This window comes from Saccopteryx bilineata, chromosome 1 (assembly GCF_036850765.1).
Source record: "Saccopteryx bilineata isolate mSacBil1 chromosome 1, mSacBil1_pri_phased_curated, whole genome shotgun sequence".
NCBI classification, from domain to species: Eukaryota; Metazoa; Chordata; class Mammalia; order Chiroptera; family Emballonuridae; genus Saccopteryx; species Saccopteryx bilineata.
Window position 1 is genome coordinate 50936517 of NC_089490.1, and position 25907 is coordinate 50962423.

The 25907-nt window shown below is 39.2% G+C and overlaps 1 protein-coding gene across 1 annotated transcript in view; it reads left to right on the top strand.

The window, feature by feature from the left end:
- MEI4 (meiotic double-stranded break formation protein 4) overlaps positions 1 to 25907 on the top strand; it is a 187507-nt gene that overhangs the window by 63837 nt on the left and 97763 nt on the right. The window contains exon 3 of the mRNA XM_066252995.1: positions 14715 to 15250. Coding sequence (XP_066109092.1) covers positions 14715 to 15250 — 536 coding nt within the window. The remainder of the gene's footprint in view (positions 1 to 14714; positions 15251 to 25907) is intronic.

Genomic DNA, 25907 nt, shown 5'->3' on the forward strand with positions numbered 1-25907 from the left:
TATTTTGGACATATGAGGTTTAAAGTGCTGATATCAAGCCATGTTGAGATATCTAAGAACTAGAGTTTGGGAGAGGAGGTAGGATTGGAAATAGAGATCTTAGACTCATCTGCTTAAAGAAATTCTTTGAGGCTGTGGGAAATATGGGGCCATCTAGGAGCAGGAGAAGAAAGGCACAGTGATGAAGGTTTAAAATGGCAAACTAGAGGATGCTGGGAGAGGAGGTGGGGAGTACTACAGAAGTTCAGAGTGTGAGCACCTGAAGGCAGGAAGAATTGTACTATCACATAGTCCTGAATCAAGCTGACAAATACAAATACAAAAATAAATACACTGTTTTTTGTGAACCTCATGCAGTGAAGACAATTCAGCTAAGACATACCATTTCGTTAGCTTTTAATTTCATACATTGAACATTGCTGGCTCCCGTGGTATAATCAAAGTTAGAATTGTGATGCAGGCTTCTAGAGTGGGATTAAACAAAACTTCAACCTTTTTGTTCAACATTTCTCAAATATACTTTTAAATAGACTAAATTATATCCTTCCAGATGCAGAAGAAAAACAATTGCTTTAAAGTGAAATACTCTTCAGATGAATTGTGCAGTACCGGTACTTTAAAATTGTATTTCCTATTTGACCACCAGGTGGCGGAAACATTACTTTTAAACACTATCTCAGTGCATACGAATTATTATTATTAATGCTAAAAAGTCATAGTTGGTAGTGACAAACTATATATGCATGTGATGACATGTCAGCGAATTGATGAAATGCTATTTGATTTCAGTTTTTGTTATATATATATATATATATATATAGTATATATATATGTAACAAGTATTTAGACCACCAACCATATAGAAGGGTATACATCATTCAACAGGAATACCCAGAGTAGAAACTCTCTGTATGTCCTTAAAAATCTTTCCATTCAAATGGGGAGTTACTAATACATTCAAAACAGGTTGATGAATACAATTATAGAAGTATATACAAGGTACAAGATAACCCAGACAGAGTGTGATTTCTTCTGCTCTGGGTAGAACAGGGAAGGTTTCACATAATTTGAAGCAGGGTTTGAAGAATCAGTTCATATCTGGGTCAGAGTATAAAACACCAGACAGACTGGCCTGTGGTGGCACACTGGATTGGGCATCGACCTGGAATGCTGAGGTTGCTGGTTTGAAACCCCGGGCTTGCCTGGTCAAGGCACATATGGGAGTTGATGCTTCTCTCTCTCTCTCTCTCGCTCTCTCTCTCTCTCTTCTCTCACCTTTCTCTCTAAAACTAAATAAATAAAATATTAAAAAAGAAAGACACCAGACAGTAGGAACAACTTGTGCAAATACATAATTGCATAAATTAGCATGATGTATTTTGGTGAACAGTATGATTACTTTTGTGGAAATAAGAGTGAGGATGGAGGTAAGGCTAGAAAGCAGACAGGGGACACATAGTGAAAGGCTGTGTGGGCCAAGCTCAGGATCTTGAAGGACTCTTGTGTTTTAGGAAAGGGAAGATTTTGAAAGGTTTTAAGGATGGCAATTCTGTGATCAAACTAGCATTTTAGCAGGGTGACTCTCAGGCCAGTTCAGAACGTGACTTAGAAGATGACAGAAGGAGAGGCAGGTAAATCAGTTAGGTGGTGGTATTACAGTACTCAGGATGCATTGCAATAATCACTGAAGTGGCAGAAAGAACTAGAGAAAGACAGATTCATACATGTGTAATGATAATTAATTTGTGTGTCAACTTGTCTGGACCATCTGTTGCCCAGATTTTTGGCCAGACTTTCTAGCTGTGTCTGAAAGAGTATATTTAGATGAGATTAAGTTTGAAGAGACTGAGTAAAGAAGACTCCCCTCCCTACTATGGATGGGCCTCATGCAAACAGTTGAACTTCTGAATAGAACAAAAAAGCTGAGTAAGAGTGAATTCCTTCCTTCTGACTACCTTTGACCTGGGACATTGGTTTCTTACTACCTTTGGACTTAAATTGAAGTGTTGGGTCTTCTTAAGCCTGCTGAACTTCAAACTGGAACTTATACCAGTGGTTTTCAAATGCTGGTCTGCCAGAAATTTTGTGCTGGCCTGTGAAAGAGTTAACCATGCTGATGTTGTATGAAGATTATAGAATCTGTAATCATTAGGTCTATAATCTTCATACAACATCAGGGTGGTTATTTATTTATTTATTTATTAAGAGGAGGGGAGGCAGAGACAGACTCTCGCATGCACCTTGACTGGAACCTACCTGGCTACTGGGCAAACCCACTAAGGAGTGATGCTCTGCCCATCTGGGGCCCTTGCTTCATTGCAACCAGAGCCATTTTTTAGTGCCTGAGGCAGAGGCCATGGAGCTATTCTCAGTGCACAGGGCCAACTCGCTCCAACGGAGCCATGGCTGCAGAAGCAAGGAAGAGAGAGAGAGAAGTGAGAAGGGAAAGGGTGGAGAATAGATGTTCACTTCTCCTGTGTGCCCTGACCAGGAATCGAATCTAAAACATCCACACACCCGGCAGATACTCTACCACTGAGCCAACTGGCCAGGTCCAGGGTGGTTATTAACTCTTTCATGGACTAGCACCAGTCTGCTGACAGATGGTTGAAAAACCCTGACTTATATTATCAGTGCTCCTGGTTCTGCAGCCTTTGTAGTTGAACAGGAGCTAAACCATTGAGTCTTCTAGGTCTTCTGATTGCTGACTTTGGATCTTGAGATTTCTTAGTCTCCATAACCTCATGAGCCAATTCCTTATAATAAATACTTCTTTCTTTCTTTCTATCTGTGTGTGTATGTGTGTGTGTGTGTGTGTGTGTGTGTATGAGTGTGTGTGAATGTATGTATTCTTTTTCTCTGGAGAGTCCTAATACAAGTGCCATAGGCAGAATCAGGGTAACATAGCATTTTACTGTGTATAATTGATAGAATAGAGAAAGGAGATGAGGATGACCACTCACCCCAGGCCTAGTGATAGGAGAAACAGTCCTCCTGTCAGCTGAGGTAGGCAGCATGTAGGACAAACATGATTGTATGTGCGGTGCATGCAGATTTATTTAGTTTTACAAAATAAAGTTTGTGGAACCTTTAGAGTATACAGAAAAAGATGCCTTTTAGACACAATTGTTTCAATAGGTTTAATTATATAAGGAAGTAGATACTGTAGAAATGGATGACAAAAGACATCAAGAGTGGATGTGAATATTTTGAGGGCAGCAGAAAATAAATTTACTGTTGATTTAGGGATGGGCATCTCTAGGACAGGGTGGGTAGCAGAAGGGCACTGGATCTATTTTGTTGAGTAAACTGGAGATTCGCTCTGAAATGGTAAGAGGGGTTAAGATGACAGTTAACTAAAGGAAAATGGAAGTGTTAATTAGGGTTCAATAAAGTAGAACTGTATTCTCTGGAATCCAATGGATAAGAGAAACTACAGCTAGTGCTCAACTTACGACCATGATTGGTTCCAACAGACCAGTGGTAACACGATTTGGTCGTAAGTTGAGTAGGCTATCTGTACAGTACTGTGAAATGATGTTGTAAAAATCTTTAAGTCATATTTTATCCTAATTTTCTTTCATTATTGTTATATATCAAAATTTCCTTTGTTCATTTTATGCCATTTGTATCATCTCTACACCATTTTGTTTCTTATTTTTACATTCGTCAGGTTTAAGTAAAATACTGCATTACCAGTACAACTGGTTTAATATTTGCAAAGACAGTTTCCTCTTGGTAGACATCTTGGAAAGGGTTTGATGAAAAATATCCAAGACACAAAACACAAATTGCTGTACCAAGTCTGGGATAACAGTTGAAATGGTGCACGTGGAGATGGTAGTGCTGCCGGAAGCTGGTCCACACTGTCGTACGCCCAGCTGGGCAACGCTTGCGCTGCCAGATGTGGAGCAGTCGTGGCTAGCAATTGTGGTCATAAAGTTGAATGGTCATAAGTTACATAGGTCGTAAGTTGATCAATATTTGTATAGGATATTTTAGACAGACTCTGTAATTGTATTTTATATCTTATGTATTTTGTATGTGACTTCACACTCTAGCATAATTTAGATTCTTCACATCTATAATTATTTAATGACAATAGATAATACAGGGTAGAGCAAAAGTAGGTTTACAGTTGTGAGTACTCAAAACAGAAGTTATTCTTGTATTATTTATTAATTATATAAATTAATTATTAAATTATTAATACAACTGCATTACTGTATTTGTACAATAGTAACTTTATTATTAATAAACTAATTATTGTATTATTTTCTATATGAAGAACTGTAAACCTACTTTTGCCCCACTCTGCATTTACTGAGTATTTAATGTGTGCTAGACTGTGCTTGATCAGGGTGTGTGTAGTTTATCTCTCTCTCTTTTTTTATTTCTCCTTTTCCAAATGAGAGGAGAGGAGATAGAAAGACAGACTCCCTAATGCACCACGATTGGGATCCACATGGTAACCTTCATCTGAACCCGATGCTCTGCCCATCTGGAGCTATGTTTCCAACCAAGCTATTTTTAGCGCTTGAGAAGGAGGCTCAGTGGGGCCATCCTTAGCACCTGGGGCTGATGCTCTTGAACCAATTGAGCCATGGCTGCGGGAGGGGGAGAGAGTGAGAGCCCTCTCAGAAATAGGGGGGGAGGGGGAGCGGGAGGGTAGAGAAGCAGATGGTTGCTTCTCCTGTGTGCCCTGACAGGGAATCAAATCTGGGACTTCCACATGCTGAGCCAACACTTAGAGCCAACTGGCCAGGGCCTTTCTCCTTTTTTTAACTGATTGATTTTAGAGAGACATAGAGAGGAAGAGGGAGAGAGAAGAGAAGCATTTATTTGTTGTTCCACTTAGTTGTGTGTTCAGTGGTCACTTCCCATTTGTGCCCTGACCAGGGATTTTTTTTTTTTTAATAAATTTTTATTAATGGTAATGGGATGACATTAATAAATCAAGGTATATATATTCAAAGAAAACATGTCTAGGTTATTTTGTCATTAAATTATGTTGCGTACCCCTCACCCAAAGTCAGATTGTCCTCCGCCACCCTCTATCTAGTTCTCTGTGTCCCTCCCCCTCCCCCTAACTCTCTCCCTCCCTCCCTCCCATGTCCTCCCTCCCCCCACCCCTGGTAACCACCACACTCTTGTCCAGGAAGAGGACATGAACAGACACTTCTCCCAGGAAGAGATACAAATGGCCAACAGATATATGAAAAGATGCTCAGCTTCATTAGTTATTAGAGAAATGCAAATCAAAACTACAATGAGATACCACCTCACCCCTGTTAGATTAGCTATTATCAACAAGACAGGTAATAGCAAATGTTGGAGAGGCTGTGGAGAAAAAGGAACCCTCATTCACTGTTGGTGGGACTGTAAAGTAGTACAACCATTATGGAGGAAAGTATGGTGGTTCCTCAAAAAACTGCAAATAGAACTACCTTATGACCCAGCAATCCCTCTACTGGGTATATACCCCAAAACCTCAGAAACATTGATACGTGAAGACACATGTAGCCCCATGTTCATTGCAGCACTGTTCACAGTGGCCAAGACATGGAAACAACCAAAAAGCCCTTCAATAGAAGACTGGATAAAGAAGATGTGGCACATACACACTATGGAATACTACTCAGCCATAAGAAATGATGACATCGGATCATTTACAGCAAAATGGTGGGATCTTGATAACATTATAAGGAGTGAAATAAGTAAATCAGAAAAAAACAAGAACTACATGATTCCATACATTGGTGGAACATAAAAATGAGCCTGACCAGGGATTGAACCTGCAACCTTGCTATTTCGGAATGATGCTTTAACCTACAGAGCTAACTGGCCAAGGCTATTTAATTCTTTCAAATCTAATAACTAACATGTTAGTTTGATTATATCCAATGATTTGAAGAGAAATTATAGTCCTTAATTTCTTCAGCCCAATAAGAAGTTAAGAGGGGAGCATCATTTGACGACTTCTTCACCTTAGTCCCTTCTGGAAAAACAGGAATTGCAGAAAGTTGCAGTAGCATGGTTTATTTTCTCTTCTCTTGGGTATGATGCTTTGCTAGCCATGCTTCAAAATTTATGATTAGAGAAGTCAAACAAGCAAATGAGAAGAATCTGATTGTAAGACTTATTTAAAGAGGCAGGGATATGCTACTGTCCTTTTCCACGCCATATTACTCAAATAAGCTTGGATACTGAAAAATCTTGTTTATATGAATGAATGTATTATTAATGACTATTGTCAGATTATAATGTTAATATTCAGTATCACTGAAAATAATTTTTTCTAGAAAGTTTTTTTCCTTTTATTTTTCTTTTCCATCTCATAAGGATATATACAAATAGTGATACTTGCCCACTAATTTTTACTTTATAAGGCAGTGAGTACTTTCTGTTATGGAAGTGCTGGTTTCCAGTGCCTTGCTGTTTGTAGTCTTCAAAGTTCTCATCATTGAAAATGAATAGAAGAGAAAATAAATTGGTTATTGGTTATAAGAGGTAGTAGATGCTATAAAAAGCATATTATTGGCTATTTGTTAGCAATTATTCTGAGAAATTTTAAATGATTATTGCAATAACCATATTCTTTCTGCCTGTCTATTCTGTCTTACCTATTTATAAAATTGTTGTGGTTTGGTATAAGTTGCAAAAGAGTTGATACTAGGATATTATGCGTATTAAAGGAGGACAGAAGATCTGTCACAGCCAGCAGCAAGTTGTAGCACTAACCATTTTGCCTGATAAAGTATTATAGGGAAAACGGTTGTTTTAGGCTAGCTTGCTGGTTTACTGGCTGCAAGCACTTTGCTTGATTTGTGCATAAGCATGTGGCAGTGCCATGTGTGGATAGCTTATGTAAGGCTATGGGTGTTGTGCTCAGCATGGATGGTGGTTGGTGAATTATGGATTGCCTGCTCACCACTGTGAGGGGCCTGAGAAGAGATTTTCCCTTAGCTGTTTGTTCATCTGCCATTGGGAGACTCCATTAAACGGGAATGGCCCAATGCTTTCTGACTCCACAGTTTCTCTACTGTCTGCCGAATCCATTGTTGAGCTGCCTGGCCTCTGCCACCAGCATTACAAGTATCTTCTACAGAGGATACTGTTATTCAGTGAGATGACCACAAAGATTACAAGATATGGGACTTCTGCCATTCAGGAGCAAAGTGAATAACATAGTAATCAATGAATACTGTAGTAGAAATGTAAAAAAACTGCTATGGAAACACACAGGCTGCTTTGCTGGGGTTAAAACATGATTGGACTTGGAACTGAAGAATTGTTTTTACTTGCTCACCAGGTGGCTTTTCTCAGACATCTTAATCAAATTGAGCCTGCATTTCATTATTGGTAAATTAGGGATAATAATAATACATCTTCTAAGGTTGTGGGAGCAAAAATTGAATTATGTGATGAAACTACTTTGTAAAATGAAATATGAATATAAGATTCTTCTACTCAATTTGATAGAGTGACTTGAATAGTGTAAGCCATATTGTATAAAGTGTCCGTGTGGTCCTCTTCTGTGGAGTTTATGTATTCCTTAAGGGAACTGAGAGGAGATTACTTTCTGCGTGGTTTTCCACTGTGACTTCTCAAACATAATGCCCTCGTCACTCTTTCCAGAGGGTTTAGAAACAAGGCAGCCAGGAAGAATGGTGGTCAGTTTTGTGTCTTCTATCCCCACAGCACATGGAGGGTAATGCTACTCCCTTCAAATCTGTACCTGTCAGCACATGAAGGAGATAAGGTGGTGTGGCTGTGACTTGTCAAAAGGCACCAGTGAGGGTGAAAAGCAGAAATAAGAAAGCAGCTTTTTGCTACCCAATTTAATTATTGGTAGAATTTATTTTGAGTCTTCCTTAAAATCATCACCCATGAAATTCAGCTTACCTTGATGAAACATTGAGTAGGTTAATTAAATATTCAAACTTGTGTTCACTTTCTTAGTGGAGCACAATTTTGAATTTCATAAAAGAAAAATATTTATATATAGATAAGAATATCTATATATACATGATATATAGAACCCACCCCCCTTTTACATTTGTGAAGAGTGAGCTGGATTGGAGAGAAGTCATTTCAAATGTTTATCCTTTCTCATAAGAAAAAGAAATTGTCAGCTGGCTTAAAATGAACAGGCCATACTGTTTTAGTATAGACATGGCCACATGTAGTTAAATGCCTTGCTGATAATTCACTGTTCTGGGCACCCACCATGTTTTTAACTTACTTCATTATTTCCGTAACATGAAGTACAAATAGTGTGTTGATAATTAGCAGACACACATTTACACATCTGCAGTGATTATAGTAGACACTTGTTAAGTGAATGAACTCCCAATTAAATCAATTCTTTCATTTTGTCTCATCAGCTTCTGATTTTACTGAAGGACAGAAAGAGCAACAAATTAGATAGATTTCCAGATGTATGGTGTTGAAGGAATCATCATTATTTGTATGCCCTGTTCAATTAGTGTTCCCCTGTCTCCAGGTTTAAAATATATATAACTTGTTAGGTGAGATATCTTTTAACTTCCTGTATGACAGGCATTTTAAAAACATATTCCTATACATTCTCATCATCTTTCCTACAGCCTTAGAAGAAAAAAATACTTCCACATTGCTAAGAACAACCCATCTGTTGGAGTCCTTGATGCAGTCTCTGGGGGGAAAACAGCTGTGTTAGGCTTGCTCGCTGGTTTCCTGGCTGCAAGCACTTTGCACAACTAGTGTGTGAGCATGTGGCAGAAAGCCACATAGGTGTCTCTATAAAACGTTATGGGTGCTGGCCCTCAGGGTGGAGGGCGGATGGCCTGCCTACCCTCCAGCTACTGTGAGGGGCCACTTTGTGCTGTTCATTTGCCTGAAAAGCAGTTTTCCTTTGTTTCTTTGCTCACCTGTCTCTGTGAGCCTCCATTAAACAGGAGTGACCCAATGCTTTTCAGCTCCATAGTTCCTATACTGTCTGCCCAAACCCAATGTGGACCTGCCTGGCCTCAGCCACTGGCATTACATCTGGTATAGTGGGCAGGGTTTGGGTCAGATCAGTATGGAGCCATCAACACCCTTGAAGGGTGGGTTGGAGAAATGGTCCTTGTTCTTCAGTATATGGTTCCCCATGGCTGTCCTTTTGGGGGCTGTGGTCTGAGTGTTTTTTACATCCCTGTGAGCAGAAACTGAATGCTCTGTGTGAGAGGCCATCTGAGTTTGAGACCTCTAGAATGAGCTGCAGACTGAGCACCAACAACATGTACTGCAACAGTTGCTGGAGAAGGAGGCCGACTGCTCTTGAGAGCTGCAGTGTGAGATGCAGGCTGAGTACCAATGGTGCTTGGAACTGAAACAGTCGCTGGAGAAGGAACTGCAGGTTCAAAAGCTTCAGTTTTTTCCTAGAACAGAACTTTGGCAGCAGCAGTTGTTAAGAGTAATAACAGCAGGTTCAAGAGCTCAAGTTCCAACTTCAGGCCGAGAACCAGCAGCCACAAGAGCTGAAGAAGGTGCTGAAGGAGCTGCATCCATGCTGGTGGAGTGGCTCTGAGTTAGCAGGAGCAGGTGTTTTCAACTCCTCTTCTGAGGAGGAGGTTTGGGCTGAAACTGCCATTTGTCAACTCAGAGCTCATCCAGTGGTTACCCAGAAAGTAACCCAGCAGGCAAGAGCGCCTCAGGGGCAGGCACAACCCCCTCTACAGGTTGTTGAGCACTCTGTGGTCTGGCCCTACACCCAGACAAAGCTGATTAGTTGGGGGTGAAATTCAGGCAGAAACCCACTGAGCCCCTGGCAGCCTGGTTGCTGCAGTTGTGGGACATAGGGGGTGGATGGCATCATGCTCTCCAGAACAGTGATGGAGAAATTGGCTGCTGTTACTACTCACTACTCCCTGCGGCAGCATCTTCAGAACTTCCATGACAACCCAGGAAACCATACCCTATTTCAGGGGTCTCAAACTCAACTCAGCATGTGGGCCGCAGAGCAAGATCACAGCCCTTCGGCGGGCCGCACTAGGTCTACAAAAGGCAACTGTTACGCAACACTTTTCTCACTGCAGTTGAAAACAAAAAAAAATCAGTACAAGCACAATCGTACATGCAGTTTACTCAGTGTCACAAAACGACCAGAAACTGTAGTTTGCATCACAACTGCTGTTAACTAAGCTAATATCTAGCTAGGATGCTAGAGAAATGAAAAATACAAGTAGGCCTCTAGGCTTACTTAATTTTATCCAAAATATTTTGAACTTTGTGGATTAGTCTGCGGGGGGTCGCGAGTTTGAGACCCCTGCCCTATTTGAATGGGTGATGGCTGCCATTCATACCATCTGGGATAATGCTGGAGATTTGCTGGGGGCAGTGAGTTGGTGGCAGACATATACTTAGCTACAGCAGGTCCTCTGAGCACTAGGTATAAGGAATTCTGCTTTCAATCTGAGGTCCTGTGGGCCAGATGAGGAAGTCTTTACAGCAGGGATGAGGGGCCTTATTCCCTATAGACCCATCAGCCCTTTTTGCGTCACTAGTGGCTATCCTTAGTACTGTGTGGGGAAGCCCATCAACTCAGTTACACAGATGGTGGCAGATTTAGGGGAGCTGGAAACAGCATAAACTAAGGCTGTGAGGTCTGCTGCCTAGGCTGCCCCCTCCCCCAACTTACAAGAGAATTCGGTCTGTAAAGGTAACTGAACACAGATGTGGGTAGATTTGATTGTGGCCAGGACAGATAGGGAGAAATTAGATGGCAGGTCTAATAAAGTCCTGTTAGAGTTTTGGTGTCAGCTTAAGGCACAACAGAAGTTCCGGATGCTGAAAAAGTGGAGGAAGCAGGCGGCCCCTGCAAGAAAATAGCTGCAAGAAATAGCATGGGTCAGGTTGCATGGTTGCAAGATTACTTGTTGGAAACAGTTGTGAGAAAGGAGGATCCCCAAGGCCCGTTGTAGGGGGAAGGCCAAGGAACCCATCTAATAGGGATGGGTGTGGGGCCAGAGGCCCCATGTGAAATTGGTAATCCACTGGTCCCCTTCTAATGTGCAGCAGTTCTTGGCCTTAGTAGATAATAGGTCCTTTTTGCTGCAGCAGAAGCTAAGTGAACTATCAAGGCAGCACAGGCCTTGAATGTCTTTTACCACCCCCACTCCCAGGTCCTGTGAGCTTGGACCTTTAGAGGGCTTAGATAGGGCTTGGATGGGGCTTGTGGCAGTGGACAGAGCACTTATGGAAAGGTGCTGAAGTCTGTTATCAAAGAGCTATATGGCTAGTTGCCTGTCATGGACATTCACCTTGGGTGATTCGCAGAGACAGCTTGGGCTGTCTATTGTGGACTAATCATTGAGAGGTATAATGGACTGTTGGACTGTGACCAGAGGGGGCACCAGCTCCATTGCTGGATGGACATGCCACATATGGACAATACCATTAGAGACACTGATGGGGGAGGGTGCAGCGCCTGTGGAGGCCGTCTGGCACCAGGAAGCTGCTCCCACGCAGTTGCAGAGATGCACTAAGGTCACTTTACAGTTTCAACAGACATGGCCCTGGACTGTACAGGCCCTCCCACCCATCGTGGGGTAGGGGACTAGATGTGGGCCACCAGTTAATTCCCTGGGCAGAGAGCTCAGGAAAACATAATGAAGGACACCTTTGTAATTATTGTATAACTTGTGCTGTTGCTGAAGTCTGTACTGTTTCTGTTTATGTAATGTACCTCACTCCTCACACAGGGACCATCGCAGAAGATACCTGTTGTGTAGTGAGGTGAGCAACCCTAAGGAGTGGAATGTGGGGAAAACAGCCGTGTTAGGCTTGCTCACTGGTTTCCTCACTGCAGGCATTTTGCATAATTAGTGAGTGAGCATGTGGCAGAAAGCCACCTGTGTGTCTCTGTGAAGAACTATGGGTGCTTTCCTTCAGGGGCCATTCTATGGGATTGCCCTCCCGCCACTGCGAGGTGCAGTTCCCTGATTCCCTGAGCCGCCACTGTGAGGGGCAGTGTTCTTGATCCCTTGCCCTCCCCTGCAGAAAGCACTTTTCCTCTGTTTATTTGCTCGCTTGTCTCTGCGAGCTTCCATTAAATGGGTGTGGCCCAGCACTTTCTGGCTCTGTAGTTCCTCTGAGTCTGCCTGAATCCCATGTGGACTTGCCTGGCCTCAGCCACCAGCGTTACAGTCTCCTTATCTAGGGCCATGTTCCACCTGGCATTTTTATTTTTTCTAATAGCTTTAACTCTGGCATCTCTATTGTTTTTTCCCTTTCTCAGTCTATAATTGTGCAGTTTCTCTTAATTTGTTATGCCACGTGTGCCTTCAGTTACTCTCTGGTTTACACTCTCCTGATCCAAGCCCTCAGAAGTGTTACAGTTCTTCTCTTACTCTGTGCCCTCACTCTCTTCAATCCATTGCGGTCTGACCTCGGGCTGCCACCCTGACTGACCAGAGCTGCTCTGAATACAATCACTAGTGATTTCCTCCTTAGTAAATATGATAACTTTTTTTTTTTCAGTTTTTTGTTTTATTGGACTTTTTTCATGCTCGTAATTCTCCTTGAAATTGCTTTCTTGACTTGTAAAACACTATCATTTTTACTTTTTGGTCTCTCGTTAATTATTCTTTCTATCTCCTTGATGAATATTTCTTCTCTACTCAGCCTTCAAATATTGATACTTTTCATCAGGCCTCTCTTATTTTCTGTTCTAATCACTGCTCATCCTTTCCCTAAGTGTTTATAAATATTTTTATTATTTCAGACAGTATCTACACACTGGTAACTCCTAAAATTCATTTTCAGTCTAGAACTTTTTCCCACAGTTAGGCTCATGTGGCGAATTTCCAAGTGAATATTGTTGCCCAGATTTTTTTCCAGTAGCTTCACAGTTTACATGACCAAACCTGAATTCTCATAAATTCTCCTAAGCCACTTATTTTGTCTGTCCTTTTACTGTTTCAGTTGGTAGCACCTTCATCTACCCAGTCACCTAAGTTAGAACCATGGGATGCATTTATTCCTCTTCTTTCTTCATTGCCTACATCAAGTCAATCAGCTGGCTTCCAGATTGTATCTTTTATTTATTTCCCTGACTAGTCCTTTCCTTTTCCTTCCACTGTAATTGCTTGGTTCATTTCTCTCATCACCTGCTACTAGGGCTAATAGAGGTTCCCTCTCATATTTCAATGTTTTATTATGACCCTCTCCAATCTCCTCTTCATATAGCCAGTTGAGTGATCTGTGAAATGAAAATAATACCATTTCACTTTCTTGCATTCTAAAGTATATATAATGACAATTATTTTTGTGTGCTAGAGACAGAGAGAGGGAGAGATAGGGACAGACAGGAATGGAGAGAAATGAGAAACATCAATTCTTCATTGTGGCACCTTAGTTGTTCATTGATTGTTTTCTCATATGTGCCTTGATTGGGGGGCTACAGCAGATCGGGTAACCCCTTGCTCAAGCCAGCAACCTTAGGTCCAAGCTGGTGAGCCTTGCTCAAACCACATGAGCCTGTGCTCAAGCTGGTGACCTCGAGGTTTTGAACCTGGGTCTCTGTGTACCAGTCCAACACTCTCCAGTGTGCCAATGCCTGGTCAGGCTTTAAGACAATTTTTTAATTTTGTGTTTATATTTTACTGATAATCATTTTACAAAGAACAACAACAACCTTATTGGTGTTTATGACAGTATCTCTGTCAACGAGTGACCTAAAGTTACTAGGTTAAGCCTTAATGGTTGTATTTCTCTGATAATGTGTGAAGAGTCTAGTGGTTAGATAAACAGTTTCAAGGATTGATACATAGATAGATAAATTAATAATTATAAGTAAGTGCATGTATACATATGCATTGTTTATTTTTGGATATAAGTATATGAGTGGTGTGTATAATTTTCCAAAGTGACCTTACATTATTCAAGTTTGAGTTATACTCAATCTCCACTCTTCCTATAAATTCTAGGGTCCTTAATACATCTTTTATGACCTGGCCTCTCTATATTTCTTCATCTTAATCTTTTTTCTTATATATTTTTTGTAAAAGGAATGTCAAATGACTGTGGGTCCTTATATACACAGTGCTTTTCTTTTTCTTCTTAAGCTTTTGTGCTTACCCCTTTGGTATATGGAATTCTCTGTCTTCCTCTATCTCCCTCACTTTTTTTTTAATTTTAATTTTTAATTTATTGTGTTAATAGGGTTTCACGTATCCCACTCAATATAACACCCTCTACACACCGTATCATGCCTCCCATTCCCCACTTTTAACTTTGAATTTCTACTTATGTTTGATGTTAGTTCCACCATCATCTCTTCCAGAATGCATTAAGCTAACCAAGGTCCTCTGATTTTCATGATGCCCTGAGCAAATCTCTTTTTAGATATACCTTATTGCTCTGTTGGAATCTGTACCAGAGGGTGATCAGATTCAGGTTTTGTGGTTTCTTCTCTGTATCCTTCAATCATAGCACATAGTTGCATGGTATGTACTATAAGTGAATCTCCTTTGCTGTCTACCAGTAAAGATAAAGACCTTTTCTATGGTCAGCCTAAGCAAGTTCTTTCAGTTTTTCATCTATTCAGTTTTCACACTACTGTTTTAAAATGTTTCATACATATTTACATGCTTCATTTAGCATTTTAAGTAAGAAAAGTCAATGTCTGGTTTTTATATGAAAATATTTTAGTTACAGCAAGATAACACTTGTATTTCTTTTTATTTCAGGAGACTCATCTTCACAGTTGCAGGCCCAGGAATCTGGAAGTTCTGAAAATACATTAACTGGGCTGGAAGATTCTGGGTGTGATTTATCAAATGAGCAGAGAACTGACCCTTCAGAGACATCCCAGGACTTTGTGGAGAGCTGCCCCCCTGCACCCTTTCTGCCCCTGCCCATTGCAAACAGGCATTGTGTGACTCCAGAAAACCCTTTGTCTTCTCACATGCGATTCTTGCAACATCTACTGGAACTGAAGAACTGGACAGAATCAGGGAGGCTCAAAACAGACTTAAGCCACTATGAAAACAACTCTTCCACAGTATCTGAGTCTGTTCTTCAGTTGCTAGATGGCCTGATCACTTTTTACCGTGAACCCAAATTTCCTTTCTCAAGCTTTTGGACAGAAGCTGTTGATACTTTAGCTAGATTCATCAGTGATTGTGATTTATCTAATCATATTCTTAAAAAGTGTTCCAAGAAGCTGGAAGAATTTGAGAAAACTCTACTACAGATTATTTTAAGGAGCAACCATATAAATCGCGTAAGTAGTAAATCTCTTCTATTTATGAAATACGTCTGTAATTTTGGGTCACATTCCAGTTAGATAGTGTCTATTACTTCCTTTAGCCTGTGGCTCAGAGCTTCGGTTGGACCTTTTGCAGCTATTTCCCATCATCACGCCCCCACCTCTGGCCTCCAATTGCTACAGCATAGTTCTCTACAGCGAAGCCTGTGCTTCCAGCTTTTGCCTTCTTCCTCTGAATTACCTCCTGTGTTCTTCTTCAGCATCCTTGCATTCTTCTCTTGTTTTGCCCTGCCTGCATTTACTTTTCGTGCTCAAAAAGTCTCAGTGTTCTAAAAAAACGAAAACAAAAAAACAGTAACATTGATGGTTTCCAAATCTATGGCTCTTATGAGTGTTAAATTCCTCCTGATGGATTCCCTGTATTGTATTGGTTTTCTGGCATCGACTAGCAGATGCCTGGAGGTCAAAGAATATTTTTCTCTACTTTTAGAATTTCTCACTTAAGTGTCATAATACCCTATGGGCACTCTGCAGATGTGGGTTAATTGAATAAATTGGCTGAGGAACACATAATGTATGGCTTTATTATAGTTTTTTTCTTATTTATTGAATATTGTTTAGAAAGGTTGACTCAGACTCTTTTTTTCCACAAGTGACATTGAGGTAACTTGAATTTGTTTTGTTATTTGCCTCTTGATACATAATGGAGTGTCTTTTTTTGTATTAATTTCTATTTTTCTCACTATCGGATCTTGTGTTTGGGAGAGTCCAAATGCCTTTACATTTTAACCCTTTTTAATTGACTACCAAAATTATCACAGAGGAAATGAAAAGGTATGTCTAACTTATTAATTTTATTTCACTATAGGAAAAATGTTGTTGGACTTTGTTTCCTTTGACATACCACTGTCAAGTGTTTGTCCTCAGTGCCATATCGAATGCTTAGAGGTTTCGTACAGTGTAGGCTTTCCTGAATTTTCAAATCTCTGACAAAATTTGAACTAATATCCTAATTTGTTGTACATACATCTGTTCTTCTCTCTCTCTCTCTTTAATTAAATGAGAGGTGGGAAGGCAGAGACAGATTCCTGTATGAGCCCCACCTGGGATCTACCCAGCAAGCCCCATCTGGGGCCAAGTTATTTTAGCCCCTGAGGTGAGGCCATGGAGCCATCCTCAGCACCCAGGACCAACTAGCTTGACCCATTCAAGCCATGACTGCAAAAAGGGGAGAGAGAGAGGAGGAGGAGAAGTGGAGAGGGAGATAGTCGCCTCTCCTATGTGCCCTGAGTGGGAATTGAACCCAGGACTTCTAAATGCCAGGCTGATGCTCTACTGCTGAGCCAACCAGACAGGGCCCCTTCTCTCTTAAGATATGATTTGATCAGTATTATAGAAAACATTACGATTAATCTTTTGGCATGTGTGAAAGACATTGAATTTTCTTTCTGGGAAACTGATTTTTTTTCTACCTGATATGGTCAATAAGGAATTAAATGTCATACTATTTCCATAGTAGTATTTGAGATATGTAATCTGTTTCTTACTCATCAATAAATATCTCAAATATTTAATATTCCTTTATTTTTTGCACATTTTTACTTTCTTCTTTTAAACCTACCTTAAACAGGTTTTTTATGACTTGGAACCTTTCAGATGCTCGCATTTCTATTCCTTATCAGTTACCAGATGATACAAATATGTTTTCAGTCTATTATTTTTCTGACATAAGGATTGGCGTACACAAGAGTAGCCTTGGGAATTGTGGATATAAAGGAGTGTGTAGAAGAAGTTTTTGATTGTACAGATAGGTCTGAAGTACATTTCAGTAACACTTGTTATGGTGCAAGCCATCCATTGTTGAATAGTTGGTCAGCATTGGAAGGATAAGAAAATGAATGGCTTTGGTATTTTCTTGAAGAAGTAAGTTCTGCATTTGAGAAATAATTATAAAATATGATAATTCATAAATGAGTTGTAATAACATTGTTTTCTTGTTCTATACCACACCTTCCAAATTGTTTGTCTTTCTTGTTGTACTGTTTTTTCTTTTTATTTTTGGGTTTTTTTCTGACAGATTTCCTTAGTGTCTTCTTCTAGCCATTCTACTGAAAGTTTTATTCTGCTGAAATATTTTTAGTTCCTATGAGTTCTTCTTCTCATGATTGTTCCTTTTTGTAGCTCCTTATTCTTGTTTTATATACAATAAGATATAAAATATTTATATCTTTGCTCATTACTTTGCCTCTAATTTCTTCTGGCTTGATTTTGCCATCTTGATTGATCTCTGTTTTTCATCTTTGAGGCTTTGCTGTACCTTGAACTATTCTGGAGAGATGGATAGAATTTAAGATGGCCACCTGGCAGATAATTTGTGGAAGGACTCTGAGCAGGTTATGCATACTGCATGAGCAGAGGCAGTGAAGCAGGAGGAAGCATGAAACACCCTGGAACTGCCACAAGTTTGGGGGGATTGGACGGGAAGGGGTGGAGGTTAACAAGAAATGAACCTAACTTGATGATGAGGACCAGTTAATGAAGATCCTTGTATGTTTTGTTAATTCTTGAGTTTCTGCTGCAAACCAAAGGTCTTTAGGGATACAGTTTAAAATTACATTTACATTTTTGTATGTAGGAGTATGTGCTTTTTTTACCTAGGAAATTGTGCTCATATTTTTTATATTATTCTGAAAGGATACTGTGACTCCCCTCAAATAAATAACATCTGGGTAATCATTGAAAATGATTGGTACACCCCACCCAAATAAATACCTTCTTTTCATCCAAATTCTACTCACTTTTCAAAACATGGCTCATATCTCACTTCACTAATAAATTCTTTCTTATCAATTTAATCCTGAAATAGGTTCCTCTTCTGAACTTCTATTGCGATTATTTTCAACATAATTCACTTTTCAATTTGCCATATGCTATCTTATTTCAGCTTATCTAGCATGGCTCAGATTTAAGAACATATTTTATTTATCTCTTCATATGTTTTTATTACAGAGATTAATAGCTTAAGTTAGAATCCCAAAACTTTTATTTACCAGCAATGACCTTAGACAAGTTAACTAACCTGAAGTTCCACATCTATAAAATGGAAATGAGAAATATGACTGTTATCATACAAGTCATAGGGTTGTTGAGAATTTTCAATGAGTAAATGCAAATAAGATCATTAGCATAATATCTGCTACCATGTAAGAGCTTAATAAAATTTTTTTCTACTTACTCTTCTTGAGGAAGGGCCATATTCTGTTTTCTCCACTATTCCTGCTATAATTCTGAGTATATATTGGGAACAAAATGTGGCATTTTTTGCATTAAAAATAAGACAGTGAAAATAAATGAGAAATTATAATTTATATGCTCTCCTATACTAAAATAGAATCTTCTGACTTTTGATCAAATTTTTTTTATATAGGACATAATTTAGTAGCAGTTCTGTCTTATTGACATTGTATGACATTCCTGAAGCATATCCAAATACCAGGTGGCCTGACATCATCTCACAATCTTTCCACAGACAATAAAAATGAATTAAATCTTGCCATCTATAACAACATGGATAGACTTGAAGATATTGTATAAGAAGTCATACAGAGAAAGACAAATACCGTTTGTTTTCACTCATGTGGAACTGAACACTAAATTAAACAAAAAGATGAACAAACAAAACTAGACTCATAAATACAGAGAATAGACTGATGATTATTAGAGGAGAGGGAGGATGGGGGAGTGGGTGAAATAGCTGGGGGAAATCAAGATGTACAGATTTCCAATATAAAACAAATAATTCATGGGGATGTAATGTACAGCAAGAGGAATATAGAAAATACTGTATCAACTTTGTATGGTGACAGATGGTAATTATTGTGGTGATTATTTAGTAATGTATATAAAGGTAGGATCACTATGTTGTATACCTGAAACTAATATAATATTGTATGTTAGTTATATTTTATTTTTAAAGAAATAAATTAGCTCTACTAGTTACTTTTGGAAGAGGGAACGGAGGCAAGATGCTGGAAGGTAAAATAAGGAGGCTTGGTCAGAAATGTGCTTTGGAAGTACTTACAACCATTGATCCTCCTCTCCTAGCTTGCATGGTAGGGGCATGCCCTCCTACAGCTAGAAAAAGACTGGAGATTTATTCTCTGGAAATAATTTTTTTTTTTTTTATTTTTCTGAAGTTAGAAACGGGGAGGCAGTCAGACAGACTCCCGCATGAGCCCAACTGGGATCTACCCGGCATGCCCACCACGGGGCGATGCTCTACCCATCTGGGGCGTTGCTCTGTTGCAGCCAGAGCCATTCTAGCACCTGAGGCAGAGGCCATAGAGCCATTCTCAGTGCCGGGGCCAATTTTGCTCCAATGGAGCCTTGGCTGCGGGAGGGGAAGAGAGAGATGAAAGGAAGGAGAGGGGGAGGGGTGGAGAAGCAGATGGGCGCTTCTCCTGTGTGCCCTGGCTGGGAATCGAACCCGTGACTCCTGCACACCAGGCCGACGCTCTATCACTGAGCCAACCGGCCAGGCCTCTCTGGAAATAATTTTTAAGAAGGTATTGTATTGGGGAAATTAGTGTTGAGGATGAAGTTACTATATGAATTTTAAAAACTGAAATTAAATGAACATGTCTACAGTTGTTGGTACTTTCCCAAATTTTCACTTTATTTGGCTCGAACATTGACAAGACCTTAAATACTCAAACAGCAGACAGAATTCTTTTCTGGAGAAATTGAATATCTCAAAGAGGGAAAACAAGATTGTACTGATACGAAAGGTTCCCTAAAGGAAACAAGGCAGCCAGATCAGGAAAGCTTACCGGTAATTTTGCAGTAGCCCCACCCTCAAGCTAACAGCTTTCATTTGGCTTCCAATCATTGCTCTTACAATGCAGGATTAAGGATTATCTGAGAAGAGTATCTAATATGAAAGAACCTAAAACCAGCTTGGTGGAATCAGATAGCATGCAGAGATGCAAAATTTATTTTTAATAAATGATATATATGTATGTATATTTGTATATTTACACTCACACATACATTAATTTTCTTAGAAAGGTAAGAGCATGTTTTGCAGTTGTGAAAAAAAAGAAAATCAGTGCTTTAAAATAAAATTTTTAGGGAACATAAAAGACTTTTGTAAAAAAAAAAAAAAAAAAAAAAAAAAAGGCCCTGGCCGGTTGGCTCAGCGGTAGAGCGTCGGCCTGGCGTGCGGGGGACCTGGGTTCGATTCCCGGCCAGGGCACATAGGAGAAGCGCCCATTTGCTTCTCCACCCCCCCCCCTCCTTCCTCTCTGTCTCTCTCTTCCCCTCCCGCAGCAGCCAAGGCTCCATTGGAGCAAAGATGGCCCGGGCGCTGGGGATGGCTCCTTGGCCTCTGCCCCAGGCGCTAGAGTGGCTCTGGTCGCGGCTGAGCGACGCCCCGAAGGGGCAGAGCATCGCCCCCTGGTGGGCAGAGCGTCGCCCCTGGTGGGCGTGCCGGGTGGATCCCGGTCGGGCGCATGCGGGAGTCTGTCTGACTGTCTCTCCCCGTTTCCAGCTTCAGAAAAATATAAAAAAAAAATATGATAGTGAAAACACATGAATTAAAAAAGTTTTGGGCATTTAGGTAGGAAAATCTCCTAGGAAGTGGAGAAAAAAGAAAAAAAAAATAAGAAAGCAAAAAGAAAGTAAACTAGATAGCCAATTTTTGGAGTCCAACATTTTAATAACAGGAGTTGCAGAAGAGGGGAACACAAAAATAACAGGAAATCAATGAAGATACAATTTAAGAGATTTCTTAAAAGTGAAAAACCTGCATTTACAGATGGAAAGTCGACCAAGTGCCCTGTATTTGATGGGAATATACCTATATCAAGGCTATCATTGTAAAGTTTTACACTCACAGGGTAAAGAAAAGATTTTACATGGTTCCAGAAGAAGAAAAAAATATTAAGTTCATAAGCAAAACATCAGGAGTATAAATATTTCAGATTTTTCAAAAGCAAAACAATGGAAAAACTGAAGACAATGCCAGCTTCCCAAATATTTTCCAGGAAATTTATTTTTAACTCCGAATTTGATAACTGATCAAACTACCAATAAAGTGTAAGGGTAAATGAAGATATTGTCAGGCATATTAGATCTCAAAATACTCCTCCCATGTACCCTTTCTCAGGACACTACTGAGTGCTAGTCTTCAACAAAATGAGCTAGTAAATTAAGAAAAAAGACAGAGTACAGGAAACTGAGGAACAACAAATGGGAGAAGATGATGCTGAAAGGCAGTTTCAGGGTGACAGCTGTGCACTAAGCCTAAAGAGCATCTATTAAGGGTTAGAGGAAGTCAGAAGATTCCAGGAGACACCTTTTCTTTTTTTTTTTTTTTTTTTAATTTTTTTTTTTTAATTTTATTTATTCATTTTAGAGAGGAGAGAGAAAGGGAGAGAGAGAGAGACAGAGAGGGAGAGAGAGGAGAGAGAGACAGAGAGAGAGAAGGTGGGGAGGAGCTGGAAGCATCAACTCCCATATGTGCCTTGACCAGGCAAGCCCAGGGTTTCGAACTGGCAACCTCAGCATTCCCAGGTCGACGCTTTATCCACTGCGCCACCACAGGTCAGGCCAAGAGACACCTTTTCAGAAAATGAAATTGATAGAAGACAGAGTATCTATGGACATCTTAAGAGCAGATTAAGATAACTGATGAAGAGTTTGGGGTGAATTTTTATTAAGTGAATAAAAATTAAGATAATGAATAATAAGATAATTATTAAGAAAAATTTGCAGAAAAAATACTACATGGTAATCTACATATCTTATTTGTGCATAGTATTTATGTTGTTAAAATAATGCTAAAATTTTATAATGATGTCAAAATTATGGATGAAAAGTGTGGGGTGGGGAGGGAGTAGGGGAGAGAGAAGAGTAGTTCAGTGCAGGGAAAGATAGTCAAACCCTAAGCTTCCATGATAGAAAGTCAATACTTGAAAAAAGTGCGTTATTTAATTTTTTATGTCTCACTTATTTCACTTAGCATGGTATTCTCAAGGTCCATTCATGTTATTGGAGATAGCAGTATTTCATCTTTTCTTATAACTGAGGAATATTCCTTTATTATAACGAGTAATATTTATGGTCTTAACCACCATGAATAATGCTGCAATGAACGTATGGGTTCATATCATTGTGAATAAATGTTTTCTAATTTTTGAGATCAATACCTATGAGAGGGGTTTCTGGATCAAATGGTAACTACTTTTAATTTTTTGAGGAATCTTCATACTGTTTTCTATAGTGGCTGTGCCAGTTTACATTCCCACCAGCAGTGAATGAGGGTTTCTTTTTCTCCACAACCTCTCCAAAATTTGGTATTACTTGTCTTGTTGATAACAGCCATTCTCACAAGTGTAAGCTGGTATCACATTGTAGTTTTGATTTGCATTTCCCTAATAGCTGGTAAAGTTGAGAACCTTTTCATATATCTGCTGGTCATTTGTACATGTTCTTGGAAGAAGAGCCTGTTCAGGTCTCCTCTGCTCACTATTTAATGGATTGTTTGTTTATGTGGTGTTGAGTTGTGTGAGCTCTTTATATATTTTGGGTATTAACACCTTGTTGAAGCTGTTGTTTGCAAATATCTTCTGTTCAGTTGGTGGCCTTTTTGTTTTCTGTTGATTTTTTTTTTTTTTTTGCTGTCCCACATAATGTCATTCATTTATTTTTGCCTTTACTTCCTTTGCCTTTAGGGTAAAATTCATAAAATGTTCTTGAAGACCAAGGTCCACAAGTTTAAGTTTAGTACCTATGTTTTCTTCTATGTAATTTATTGTTTCTGGTCTTATATTCAGGTCTTTGATCCATTTTGTGGAATATAAAGCTGAAAGAAACAAATGAACAAACAAAAACAAGCAAAATTCATAAACACAGACAACAGTATGTGGTTGTCAGAGGGAAGGGGAGGTGAGGAGGGTAGTAAAGGGTAAAGGCGGTCAAATATCTATATGGTGAAGAAAGATGATTTGACTTTGGGTGGTGGGTACACAGTGCAATATACAGATCGTGTATCATAGAAATGTACACTTGAAACCTTATAACCAATGTACCCTAATAAATCTGATTTTTAAAAAAGTTAATGAGAAAAGAAATTATGTTATTTAGAATAATTCAGGTAAATACTAAAAGGCTCAACTAGAAGAGTTTCAAATAGGAATGCTAGTGGAAGGAATAGGGTACCACCATCTTTGGGATAAATGATGTAAAACTATCTGAATTTTTTTTTTCAGAGACAGAGAGAAAGACAGAGAGAGGAGGACAGATAGGAACAGACAGACAGGAAGGGAGAGAGATGAGAAGCATCAATTTTTTGTTATGGCTCCTTAGTTGTTCATTGATTGCTTTCTCATATGTGCCTTGACCAGGGGGCTACAGCAGAGTGATACCTTGCTCAAGCTAGCGATCTTGGGCTTCAAGCCAGCAATGATGGGGTCATGTCTGTGATCCCATGCTCAAGCCAGTGATCTCGCACTCAAGCTGGTGAGCCCGCACTCAAGCCGGCAACCTCGGGGTTTTGAACCTGCGTCCTCTGCATCCCAGTTGGATGCTCTATCCACTGCACCAGTGCTTGGTCAGGCCTATCGGAAAACTTTTAATTTAAATCTGTAAAAATTATGTATGTTAGAGGGAAAATTCCACAGGATTTAACTATGGATTCAATGTCAGGGATGAGGGAGAAGTAGGCATCCAACAGCAGTATTCCTAGTTTTCTGATTACTACCAGCTAAGTAAATAGAGGTGTCATGTACAGAATGAAGGATGGTGGAGGAGGAACAGGCTTGGGGAGGGAGACCAGGGCCCTTTCAGAGATAGTACATTTTATGATGATTGCAAAACGACTATAAGATGGATATTCAGAGCAAAGCTGTTGACTTTATTGGGCTGGATCTCAAAGGAGAGAACTTTTATGGAGATAAATTTAGCCTACTACAGCTTATTTAGGTAATTTAAAGCATATAGAGATTATTTAAATCTATGGGGAAAGAAATCACAGGCAGAAAGAGAGGAAGGCCTAGAAGTGAACCCTGAAAAGCAGCACAGACAAATCTTAATGTACTGGGGTTATATTATTGTGTGTAAATAAACAGCTTGATATTTTGAATTAATGCTGGAGTAGCATAGTATAGATAATCTGAAATAATAATTTGAAATTATATATTCTTTTAAAATATTTTATCATATTTATATATAATTTTGTATGAGCTTACATAAGATATGTGAACCTTTTGATTGCTCTTTCCATGACTAGGAAGTGTGAAAAGGGTACGAGGTTTTTTTACCATAACCGTCTTTATGTTGGTAATATTTGGCTTTTTTTCAAAGTTTTTATCTCAGTTCTATCAATATACTATTTTAATTCTCCTTTCATTTTACACTTTGATTCCTTATTCCTGCACTTCAGTTCAGAAACTTAAAAACAGACAACAGAAAAACAATTTGAGATGGTCATAGGTGTTCATGTTCATACAGGGAATTATTAATACTTTCAAACAAATACTAACTTATCCCAATGAAGAAACAGCTGTGACTGTTTTGAGGTGGCGTGATAATTATTTGAAATTATTTAGGAGTGTCTGAGAGTCAGAATTTTAGGCAGTAGTCACCTAATAGAGATGTTGCCTAGAGAAGAAGAGCCATTTTGGGGAGGTTGCAAGAAATGGAGACTAATTCTGATCAACTTAAGTAAAAGCAGGTTACTGTAGGGATGAATGCAGACTGGCTTGGCAGGGTGGCCACAGGCAGCTGTGGGCACAGGGTACTTTCTTTTACCCTCTTATGTTTTCTCTTTTTAAGTTATAGAGTTGTTAATCTACTGATCAACTTACTGTTTTGGTTTATTGTTTATCTCTTCTTTATATCATGGCCTTTCAATTTCCTCATGCTTTAAACTAAGTTAAGTGGCTAGCACAGTTCCTAAAATGTTATAGTCTAATTGAATTAAATAAATCTAATTCTAATTGAGTTTTATTGAATTGAATAATTAGATTAATGCATGAGTAGCTAACATTCCTTCTATTAAAAGTATATGTCAATATCATCATGTCAGATACAACAAATGTATGAAAATTATTTATATAAAGAATTTACTCTTAAAATAAGGTAAATCCTAATAAAATTAATCTGACAGTAAAATATATATACTGATACTATCAATATATCACATGATAATTCAGAATTGCTTTTATAGATCTAAGCAGACATTTCCTACTCTTTACTTTGTTATTTTTCTAATGCATATGATCTGTCTACATCAGTGCGATTAGATTACCTAAATATTGTGTGCTTCTCTCCCCCACAGCATGTGAATATTCGCTCCGTCATAACATTTAAACCTTACTACTCAGAATGTGGTTCAGGGACTGGCCATGCTGACATCAGGTGGGAGCTTGTTAGAAATGCAGACTCTCAAACCCCATCCCAGATCTATAGAACATGATTCTGCATTTTAACAAGATCCCCAGGTAATAAGTAATTCAGATACACATTAAAGTTTGAGAAGTACCACATTAAAAGACAAATTTTGATTCTAACTTTCCATATTAAGGCCTACATTTATTGAATTCTTGCTAAGTGCTTTTCATAGATCATTTACCTTGAATCTTATACCAACCCAGGAAAGGTATTTTTATTA